Raw genomic sequence first — 12122 nt, 5'->3', positions numbered from 1 at the left:
ACTGATCTCATTAGATGTGAGAAAGGAAGTGGGTCATTTTTAGGCAGCAGGCATCCAGTGGGCCTCACCTTGGCTACTGTAGCCTGCGTCGAACCCTGAGCTATCCCAGGAGCTCATGGCAGAGTCTATACTGGGAACAGTAGCAGAGTAGACCTCTGAGTGTTTACTGGTCTTCTGGGAGCCTGTCAGTTCGTCCTCTGTGTCACTTAGAAACCCGGCTTCTCTGTCTGGATGATGTCGGCCATCAGACTCTGGGAACAAACACTGACTCAAGTGAGAGCAAGAAACGCACTTTGTGACATTTCTGAAATACTGAAATAAAACACTGGATCACTTCTACAGCTGATATGTATAAGAAAAGCTAAATCAAAGCTCAGTTTTAAAAAGCATATTAAAACTTCTCTTCTATTTTACAACCTCACTTTTTTCAGATTTGCATTTGTCTTTTTATACACTCACCGGCCACTTTATTAAGTACACCCTCCTAATACTGGGTTGGACCCCCTTTTGCCCTCAGAACTGCCTTAATTCTTTGTGAGATTTTGGTCCACGTTGACATGATACCATCACACAGCTGCTGCAGATTTGTCGGCTGCACATCCATGATGCGGATCTCCTGTTCCACCACACCCTGAAGATGCTCTATTGGATTGAGGCCATCTGAGTGCAGTGAACTCATTGTCATGTTCAAGAAACCAGTTTGAGATGATTTGAGCTTTGTGACCTGGCACGTTATCCTGCTGGAGGCAGCCATCAGAAGATGGGTACACTGTGGTCATAAAGGGATGCACATGGTCAGCTACAATACTCAGGCATTTAAACAATGCCCAGTTGGTTCTAAGGGCCGTGTGACAAGAAAATATCCCCCACACCATTACACCACCACCACCAGCCTGAACTGTTGATACAAGGCAGGATGGATCCATGCTTTCATGTTGTTGGTGCCAAATTCCGACCCTACCATCCGAATGTCACAGCAGAAATCGAGACTCATCAGACCAGGCAATGTTTTTCTAATCTTCTATTGTCCAATTTTGTTGAGCCCGTGTGAATTGTAGCCACAGTTTCCTGTTCCTAGCTGACAGGAGTGGCACCCAGTGTGGTCTTCTGCTGCTGTAGCCCATCTACTTCAAGGTTTGACATGTTGCACGTTCAGAGATGCTCTTCTGCAGACCTTGGTTGTAAGGAGTGGTTATTTGAGTTACTGTTGCCTTCCTATCAGCTTGACGCAGTCTGACCATTCTCCTCTGACATCAACAAGGTATTTTCTCCCAGAGAATTGCCGCTCACTGGATATTTTCTCTTTTTCAGACCATTCTCTGTAAACCCTCGAGATGGTTGTGCGGGAAAATTCCAGTAGATCAGCAGTTTCTGAAATACTCAGACCGGCCCGTCTGGCACCAGTCACTTAAATCACCTTTCTTCCCCGTTCTGATGCTCAGTTTGAACTTCAGCAGGTCGTCTTAGGCATGTAGACATGGTCAAAAGCATTGAGTTTCTGCCATCTGATTGGCTGATTAGATATTTGTGTTAACGAGCAGTTGAACAGGTGTACCTAATAAAGTGGCCTCCCTCTCCCTCCCTCTCTCTCTTTTCCTTCCCCTTTGTAAGTAAATGTGCCGTAAAGTAAATTAAGATTATTTTTGAGCTACGAGATCAAGAGGAGAACAAATGAATAGCAAAGAATGCACTGACTCAGCAGGGATGTTCCCTCCTCGTTTCCTATGACGATGGACAAAAACATTTGAAAAGAAAAATGTCTGAAAATGAATGTTAATGTTGTGTCATGATGTAACTTATGAGTTCACACGAATCCTTCATTATCCTCCATTGAAAAGACATTCTTCTTTTGCTTTCTTCTCCTTTCTTCTACTTTTGTTTTTACTTTAACTTATTGTTGAAACTACATTTGCAAGATCATTTTTGTAAACAGCTATCAGAAATTAAAAATATATAAAAAAAAAAAAAAAAAGAAAAGAAAAACACAAAAACCATACGGTCAGCTTGTTTCTTGATCTTAAGGGTGACGGACTCCCCGGCCATCTGCAGGAGGTGGATGGCCTCGCTCAGCGGTTTTCCTTTTAAACTGACACCATTGATTGCCAGGACTCTATCCCCTATATGGATGGCCCCAGTCCTGCAGGGTGAGGAGAGCAGAGGAGACAGAGATACCAGAGTATACCAGACAGTACCGACAGGCGGTCCAGGAAACCTGTCAGGCTGCCAGCGTGCTGACTGAGACGGAGACAAAGGGGCTCCTTGTTACAGGAAAGGACGAGACAGCCATTGTTTACTGTTTTGTTTATTTCAGAAATATAGTTCCCAAAGGGGGCCACTACAGATTTGACTAGTCTCACTAGTGTCACCATGTCAAGTGTCACGGTCTTCTTAAATAACTCCCTTGACCCCCAGCCCGTCATTCCTCACCCCCCCCACCCTTCCCTCACCTCTCCGCAAGACCTTTCTTGGTGAGGCCAGAAATGACGATGGGGTCAAAGGGCTCCTCTGTGCCAGAAATCGTGATGCCCAGTGGTCCGTTGTATCTCTTCAGCTCAACTGTGTAGATTATGGAGCCTGACATCTCCAACTCATCTACAGCACATGGAAATAACAGTACATGGCATTCATATGATTCAAGATTACATAAAACATTTATTCTCACTCAACTACTTTTAAATATTTGAGGGCCTACGTAAGAGAAAAACCCGTGGTAAGCAAAAAATCCACTGTGGGATTTGTTTTTTTTTTGTTTTTGTAAATGGTGGAGGAAATATTCAGGTCCTTTACTTAAGTAAAAGCACCAATGCAACAATTCAAAAATACATTTACAGGTAACATTCCTGCGTTCAAAATATAATTTGACGTATTATCAGTAGAACGCAATTAAAATATCAAAAGTACAGATTATTAAATCTGATGCATCAATATACAAAGAGCATTTTACTGTTCTAGCTGGTCAGGTGTAGCTAGTTTTAACTACTGTATGTATACTTAGGTTATTTAGTCCAGTGTAAAGCTGAAACCATTAATTGATTAATCAATTAGTGAATTAAGAGACAATTGATCCATTTTCTAAAACTGATTAAATTATACTGACAATCAACTCATTGTTGAAATGATTTGAATGAATTTCACCTTCTCCAGCTTCTAATATGTGAGTATTTGTAGAATTTCTATGATATTCATGTTGGGCTCTGAGGACTTGTGATAGATATTTGTCACTATTTTCTCATATTTAAATGGACCTAACAACACAACAATTTTTATTTGAGAAACTTTTTTGGTGAAAAATTGGATCATTTTACCTCTTTTGGCCATGAACAGTTATTTAAATTAAATAATATTTTATGTAAAATCTAGTAACTACAGTAAAATCACACATATAATATCTCCAGCTGGAATGTAGTTTAGTAGAAGCAGCATAATTTATGCTTAACATAAAATATATTATTAAATTATGCTCAAGTACAGTACTTGAATAAATGCACTTGATCGCTTTCCACCACTGCTCATATACTGGATTGATGTTGTGTATTAAACTGATGAATGTACCAATGTTGTCCTCATCCTTCTGGATTCGCAGTTTGACCATGTCCTCGGCCTGCTGCAGGACATGCATGGCGTCCTCCATGGTGCAGTTCTCCAGACGCACACTGTCGATGGCCAGCAGCCTGTCTCCAGGCTCCAGGGTGCCTGTTCTACCGGACACAAGAGCAAGAGGATCACAGCTATTAACTGGGACCAGAGCTGCTGCCCCTGACTCACTAAAGAATCCTATTAGCCTGGTGTCTCAGTGGGATCCTTGGGGGTGACCGTAACCTCACCCTCAACCTAATCAACACTGAGCCCTCCTGAAATGCAGCTGCTCTGCCCTACTGATCCAGTTTTGATAGCTCAATCCAATTAGGCTTGTATTACACAGTGGATTCACAAAACAATTTTATTTTGTTCATGAATAATCCCACATAAGCCTAGAAAACTGAGTGCACCCTGCAAGATAAAGTGTTCAGAAATATTGTGTCATTGCCACAGGTCGTTTTTGTATTTATAAGAAAATGTATATGACTTAGTGCTGTGAGAACTGGAGCAATGAAACATTGAGTGGTAACATTATTAGCCGTGTGTGATGACAGGACATACCTGTGTGCTATGCTTCCTTTTCTGATGTCAGAGATGATGAGGGGCTTGCCAGGTTTTTTACTTGCTGGTAAAAACAGAAGAAAAATTTTATTGTTTGTATTTCAGGATGTAAATAATAAAATCATGTTAACCGTAATTGTAAGTATTTTGAATTAGTCAGCCTCCTTTTCTTTTTGTTGCACTGGTCATAGTTGGCTTCCCGTTTGCATTTTTCTCCTCAGCTAGTTAGAGCAGAAAGGGTAACGATGAATACCAACACAGTCCAGCATTATTCAGAGGTAATGAGGTATGTGCCCTCATACTTGTGCAAGCTGGGGTTTTTATGGATCAGAGAACATTGATTCAAAGGAGATGACCAGTATCCAGGTCTGTGGGGTATTATTGAGCAACACTGCCCCCTGCTGTATGTTTGGTTGCCAAAACACTCACCACTGATGGTGATGCCCAGCTCCATGCCTCTCCTCTTGGGCAGTTTAACATGGAAGGTGCCACTGCTGGGAACCACTGACTCTATGTGAGTTTTAAAGGAAAGATGTGAGCAGGAAGGCACAAATAAAACACAATCTCACAACAAGAAATGGTTTTAAGCACAGTACATGTGCTATATAGTACCTGCAACATCAAACTCAATCTCCACTGTGACCTTATTGGACAGAGCGGAGTCTCTGAGCAGCTGATGGGCTTCCTCCAAAGTGCCATCTTCAGTCGGGATCCCATTAATGGACAACAGTCTGTCTCCAACCTGCAGCAGTCCACACCTTTACACGGAAAAATACAGAAAAACAGCCCAGTCTGAGAAATGTCAGAAAAGCGTCCAAGGTGATGTTTCCAAATGAGTTAGTTAGTTAAGATTTATTTTTTATCTTTATCCATTATATTTATTTATTCAGGAGATCAAGAGACATGAGAAAACATACACTCAGCTGTCAGTTTATTAGGTACATCTAGCTTAAACTAATGCAGGTTAATTCAAAATCCTGCAATAAATCCTCCATAATGAAGGATATAAGGTTCAGTTTTTATTTAAACTGTGTTAGAGTTCAACTTTATTATAATTTTGGAGACTGCAGTTTATGGGACTGTTGAATTGTATTGTGTTAACCAGAGAGGTATTTCTCTTATTTAGCCTTATCTCATGGACATAAATGGGGTGGATAAAATAAAACAAATGTTGGTATAAAAAAAGTTCAGTCACACAAAGCAGTGATCACACACACTCATGCACCAATTAAAACAGTTAAATATGATTCCAAATATTACCAAGTGCAACTTGAAATTCTCTCACAAGAAAAAGTGCAACTTGTTTTTACCTGTTTTGTTGACTTACAAAAACCCAAAGACGGTGAATTAAAAATGATATAAAACCACAACGCATCAACCACCCATACTTAAGACGGTGGGAGCAATTTTATTTTCATAAAAGGACTACCAAAACAGCTGGAGATATATTTTATGTCAGTTAATTAACTTATTGATGGAGTAAAGGTTTCAGTGTGCTAGCATGAGCAAGGTTTTAAATATAGACTAATTGTGACGTGTGTCATTAACTTTAACACCATGTCACGAAGGCTGAATGTGAAAAAGGCCATATATATATATATATATATATATATATATATAGCCTCTGGGCTTTACATAAAGACATTTATAATTGACCTTATTTGACTACTTCAGCAAGGAAACACAGAGAAAAAAACAAACAAACAAAAAAAAAACATATCACACATTTATTTAGACGCCTAATAGCGAGGGCATACACTGAAGCACTGTCAGCTGATGTTAATTCAATAACGGCCGCTGCTCATTAACCTTGTGTGGAGACACCAACGTCATAGTTGGATGCTGTACTTGAGTCACTCCTGTCCAACTGCTCCTGGACTAATCGTGTTACAAGACCCAGGGGAGACGGCCCTGCGCTGTCGGCACAGACACCGTCATTAATCTTGCGAGACAAGGACAGATACTGCGCACTGGCCTGATCAGAGCTGTGTGTTAATTGGACTGCAACATGTAGTCTTAATCAATACAATACATATGGATATTGGGGAAGGGGGATAACCTTTAAAAAAAACACTGGCTGCATTAAAGGACCATGGATAATATGTGATAAAAGTAAAAGTCACCAAAGTCAGTATAGGCTTCATCCTCTGGGGATCATTAATGTCTTGTATCATCTTTCATGGCAATATATACAAGGTTTTTTGAGATATTTCAGTCTGGACCAAAGTGGTGTACCCACTGACCAACTAACTGACAGACCCTGTCTGTAAAGCAAAGTTTAGATGATAAAATAAGAATAACTTTGCGTAACAGGACATTTTTTCAGCTTTTAATCATCTTGTGACCCCTCAACTTTGATTTGGGACCCATTCTGTGGGTCCAGACCCCCTGTTTAGGAACCACTGCTGCATTAGACAAATGCAACTCTTGCCCTCAGATGAAATCCTCCAGGCTAAAATTAGCATTTTTTCACATGTGGCGTTTCATTGCCAGGCTGAATGATTAGCGTTAAGGCCCTCTAGTTCAAGGTGACTCTCTATATGACATTTGTTTACTCGTTAGGTGTCTCAGCCCGTTACCTCTCAGCTGGGCTGTCGGGCTCGATAAAGCGGATGACTGGGGGAGCGGACAGGGTTTCTGTGGCAAAGACACCCCCCTGCAGCTGGATCCCAAAACCTGTGAGCGGATCCCCCCTCAGGACGACCTCGCTTGTTTCCACATGAAAAATCTGCCCCCCTGGGCCGACAGAACTGGACGCCAGAGATACTGTGGGAGAGAGGGGAGGGGGACACATCAAAGAGAGATATTAGTGGAGAAGTGGCAGATAAATGGAGCAAGAGAGGGATTATGGGGGACAAAAAATGCAGGAGGGTAAGGGGAAGAGACATGCACCCACAGAGACAACATGGGAATGGAAAGGGAATGAGTCACTTATCAAGGTTTACGTCAGTCATGTTTACGTCAGTGATCAGTCAAATCTGTTCACACAGTGAGGGGGCGAAACAGGAGGGAAAGGTGTTCAAACAGCACAGCAGCAACATTTTAAAGGGTCAGCTCACTCAAATTCCAAGACCCTTAACCTCTGTTAAATGTCTAACCTGCTTTGGTTTTATATGTCTGGCTTTTGAGAGTTTTGCTTCCTAAGGATAGAAATTCATTTGTGATGTTAACAGCACTTCAAAATTACATGTAACGCCTTACAAAAACCCCCACAGGAAAAAAAAAAAAAGCTTTAAAAACTCTAAAACACAGCAGGATGGTTTGCAAGGTGGTTAGCTGTGAAGTAAAGTCCATGCTATTTTCAGCTAAAATACCACTGTTATGCCCTCTTTAATTGCAACGAATAATAGCAACCTATATCTCCGTTAACCGACGTCATCAAATCTAGACCTAAAAATAAAGGCTCAAAAAACAGTAAGCATCTAATGAGTCAACAGCCATGCTAGCAGCTCTATGAGGCTTTACAATGGTGCTTTGAACTAGATGCTAACACCAGTATGCTAACACGCTGATGTTAAGCAGATTTACCATGTTCACCATCTTTGTTTAGCATATTAGTGTGCTAACATTTGCTAATTAGCACTAAACACAAAGTAGTTATTAGTTTTAGTTTTAATGAGTGATTAGTTTTGCTGTTATTTGGTTAAAACTGAAAGTTTGAACTGAACAAATGAAAATGTAAGCCCAGTTATGACACTAGATGAAAAGTTAAGGGATCACCAAAGTGCGTCTGGGTTATCATGAGGGTGACATGAAAAAAAGAAACAAAAACACCAAACTTTGTGTTTTCAATTAACCTCCTATCTACTGAACAGTCTCTGTTGAGTCTGGCTGTGAAGGTGAGATCTGTGCATTATCTTGTTTTAAAATTACTACATTTATCCCTCTTATTTTTTGTAATTTTTTCCAATGATATGCAAGTCTGTATGTTTGCATAAATGTACTCTATCAAGCTGACAAAAATGTATTAAAAGGGTGTTTAGCTGGTTTCCGAAACTAATTCAGTCTAATTTAACAGTCCTGCAATAAATCCTCCCTTCATGAGGATTATAATGTTCAGTTTCTGTTGAAAAAGGGGAGTTGATTCAACTTTATAATCATTTTAGAGGACTTGGTTTGTGGTGTAAACAGTATTGTGTTATACAGAGATGTATTTCTGTTTTTCAGCCTACCCCAATGATATAAAACAGGTGGGCAAAATAACAGAAACACCTTCCAATGTCACCAAAAACACTAGTTTTTGGTAAGGTCCACCTAATAAACTGGCAACTCAGTAAATCCATCAAACCTCAGGAAATAAACACCAAAACTATGTGCGCTACATTACCACATATCCCACATCCTACTAATGAGGAAAACACTTGATCTGACCTTTTAATATGGGGGGAAAATAAAGGCAGGCAGTTTGTCATACGTGAGCTCTTGTGGTCCTTCTTCCTGTTCCTCCTCTTGCCAGTTGAGCTGCGGGGGCTGGTGGGAGCGATCGGTGGGATGGGGCAAGGCAGTGTGTTGCTGCCCTGGCTGCTGAAGCCTGAGGTGGCTGTGGAGGAAGGGGAGAAGCCACCACTCACCAGAGCTGAAAGGAGAAATAGCACTACACGTTTTAAAAAGACTGGTACAGTAAGAGTAACATCACCATGACTGTTTATTCACATCCATCCACACCAGCAGCAGCAGCAGCAGCAGCAGCAACAGCAGCAGCATACACTCATGGGAACATGCAACAAAAGAAAGAAATGTGGGAACAGTAAACCTCTTGGAAAAAGATTTAACAATTGTGCAGAAGAAAAGGCTCCTGCCATGGTGTCTTGCCAGCAGCAGTGCTGTCACTAGTGATAACTTACATTTGCAGTGGTCCTGCTGGTTGTGTGGGTGGCTTGGGCTGCTCCATGTCTTGCTGTGGCTGGCATGTGGGGGATGGCAGTAGTTGCTGCTTTGGTCCCAGTGATGATGGTTGCTCTTCTGCACTTTTACTGCATCAGCAAGGAGGCAAACATGTCCATTAAGTAACTCCTCCTCGAGATCTGTTGTGCACTTTTCTAAATTCTACCCATGAAATCACGCTTTCACTCCCAGATCTAAATTTGTACCACACCACACAGTGCCTGGAGGAGAATTTAGAGCATAGTAATTGATATTTAATGTTTTCGTCATGGCACGCTAGATTAAATCCTGTGGTTTAATGTATTTTGATCAGCATCTGAAACTCTGTTAGACACTTGGAGCTGAATGGGAAGTTTGTGCAGGGTCCAAAAAACATTAAAAAAAAAATCTTACTTTTACTAGCAAGCTTCCAGAAAGCTGAGTGCAAATTAGAGATCATTTTTATAATTTCATTTTCAAAAGAGCCCAAAGGTGCAAAAACAGTCTGAGTAAGTTGGCCACTGGGCATGATGAAGAAAGATACTGGCTGTTCAGAGGCATGTGGCTTAACCCTGATTGGGTACAGCTGAAAGCTTGATTGCTGATGATGCAGGATGTCTGTCTCTGGCATCTGATTGGAAGACAGTTTGGTCTAAATGTGCTTTAATTTAATCTTCTGCTTGTTTCATATTCTTGTGCTTTTTTTTTTTCCATAGCAATTCTGTTGACTTTTCCTGCTTTGAACCAAAACGAGAGCAGCGATTGTTGTTCTGAAAGGCATTTTATCCCTCTTGTCACAGCCTCTGCAACAAAGTACATTCAGTAAAACAATATTTATGAAGCATGCAAAAGGAAACAGCTGACCTACTGTATGACACACACCTCAATAATTAACTTCCCTTTACAGAGCCATGCAGCTAAATGTGTCACTGAGTGTTACATGTGACAGTAATCCTTGCTGCTTCATTTGCAGGGGTCTAATCTTTGACAGCTTGCTCACATGGATGGAGGATTTGCTGGAAACATGGATGACTACAGTTGTGCATGAGGCGTTTGCTGCACATTCAGGGGGACCCGGTTAAATCCAACTGTATACGATCAGAATACATGCAGGAGAACCTCCGGCCCTTCTCAGAGAACCAGTTTCTTTTGGACTCAATCAAACCTGTAAAGCTCTCTGCCGGCTTACGTTAAGCCCACCTAGGGGAAGCTCTCCAAGAAATGGTGTTTTCAATCTATGCCGGTGGAAGGAAACATTAACTCCTAATCTCTTAGTGGCCATATCAGTCTTATTAAATCCCCAGAGGAGATTAGACAAATTGCATCTTATAATTGTGCCTTATCCTGGGGGGGAAAAGAAGCCGTGAAAATATCGTCTTATCATAACGTCACAACGCCTTATTCAAGAACTGAATCATTATTGAATTGAGGTTTTAAAAGATACATGCCTGTAAGTTCATAGAGAAGAGATGCCTGTGCCGCACTTTGAATTGGGGCAGTTCGATAGTCAAAATGAGCCATAGCAGTTCAGATATTTTGCTGAGCAGGTTTGGAGAGTATTCATTCATATGTCTTCAGTAGTGGTGGCATGTAACTACTGCAGTACTGTACTTCAATTACAAATTTGAGATACTTGGACTTTTCTTTTCATGATACTTTATACGTCTACTCCACTTCAGTTCAGAGGGAAATACTGTACTCTTTTTCTGCTCTACATCTATTAGTTACTGAATAAATATAAAAAACATATGAAAAACCTATAAAAGATTATGCTTTGTTATAAACATGAAACATAAGAATGATATTCCAACGTTCTCTCTGAGTGATCATTTTACAAGGAAATACACGTGACATCACAGCACAGTCTTGGCCTTTAACTTATGTGTTTTAACTTAGGAACTTGGAAAAACATGTAAATGAGCTTTATTGGAAATTATAAATAAAATATTTATTTATTTATTTATTTTTGAATTTTGAGCTTTTGACTTTATTGGTTGGAAAAAACAAGCATTGTTGAGATGTTACTTTGAGCTCTGGGATGTTACCAACATTTATCAGGCTACTATTGTCAGAATTTATACAGAATTTATATAATCAACTGATTAATTAAGAACATAATCAGCAAAGTAATGCATTATGAACATAAAGATTAGTTTCAGGTCTATATAAAAAAATTGTAAATTGGCGCCACCTACAACCAACCAACAACAACAGTAAAACCCTGCTTTTACATTAATGCAGGAGTAATGATAATCTGATGGTATAACACTCACAAGGGCCAGAGTACAGAGAGGATCTAACTTTGTATAAATGTAAGAAACTGATCAAAGACACTTTAGTGAATAGGGGTAAAAGACAGATGGAAGTTTGGCAAATAAAAGTGTAGTTTGCAGACTGGACCTGGCAAATAAGTGAACAATGGATTAAAAAAAAAAAAATTTGTAGAAGAAAGGATTCAGTGATCCCAGAAAACACTGAACTCCAGCTTTGTCAGGTTGTATGATTCTTCCTATGCTCACATGTTAACTACTCCCTGCAGCTGCTGACCCAGAAATAAGTCTGCAGAATATGGCACGAACATGATCTCTGACAGAGAAAGTGTGTGTGTGTCTATCTGTATCTATTTGTGTGTAGCTTGTTGGTATGTATAAGAGGCCAAGTGCAAAGGCAGAGGGATTTTGGCCGGCAGCGTGCACACACATACACACACACACACACACACACACACACACAAACATGTATGCACACAAACACACAGAGAGGCTGATTCGCAGCACATGGAACAGGGTAGCTGGGAGGCAGCCAGGCTCTTTACAGCTGTAGATAAAATAGCTAAGAGCAGAACAGTCACAATACATACGGTGAGGACAACATGCTGGAGCCACAGTCTGTCTTCTGTATATTCTCTACACACAGAGCCGCTTCGAAAAATTTTAATGGTGTAGTGTGAAAACAATTAGTCACTTAGTCAACATTCTCCCCTGTAAATTCTTTGCATTGTCCTGCACATTTGCATATTTGCACGTGAGTGTGTACAAAATGTCATTGTAAAATGCTGATTCGGCAGTAAAATATTCCCTGTGACTGATATATGATTATAAATGTATATGTATATGTAT

The 12122-nt window shown here is 40.4% G+C and overlaps 1 protein-coding gene across 1 annotated transcript in view; it reads right to left on the bottom strand.

The window, feature by feature from the left end:
- LOC139620718 (glutamate receptor-interacting protein 2-like) overlaps nt 1-12122 on the bottom strand; it is a 34157-nt gene that overhangs the window by 6971 nt on the left and 15064 nt on the right. The window contains exons 10-19 of the mRNA XM_071476524.1: nt 8985-9113; nt 8555-8716; nt 6720-6906; nt 4753-4898; nt 4570-4650; nt 4141-4204; nt 3553-3698; nt 2448-2592; nt 1998-2137; nt 69-251 (exon numbers count right to left, since the gene is read on the bottom strand). Coding sequence (XP_071332625.1) covers nt 69-251; nt 1998-2137; nt 2448-2592; nt 3553-3698; nt 4141-4204; nt 4570-4650; nt 4753-4898; nt 6720-6906; nt 8555-8716; nt 8985-9113 — 1383 coding nt within the window. The remainder of the gene's footprint in view (nt 1-68; nt 252-1997; nt 2138-2447; nt 2593-3552; nt 3699-4140; nt 4205-4569; nt 4651-4752; nt 4899-6719; nt 6907-8554; nt 8717-8984; nt 9114-12122) is intronic.

This window comes from Trachinotus anak, unplaced genomic scaffold (genome assembly GCF_046630095.1).
Source record: "Trachinotus anak isolate AG129_WGS33_773 ecotype Australia unplaced genomic scaffold, CSIRO_AGI_Tana_v1 ptg000004l, whole genome shotgun sequence".
In the NCBI taxonomy this organism is placed as follows: Eukaryota; Metazoa; Chordata; class Actinopteri; order Carangiformes; family Carangidae; genus Trachinotus; species Trachinotus anak.
Note: the sequence above shows the minus strand (reverse complement) of the source record. Positions and strands in the feature narration are given on the sequence as shown.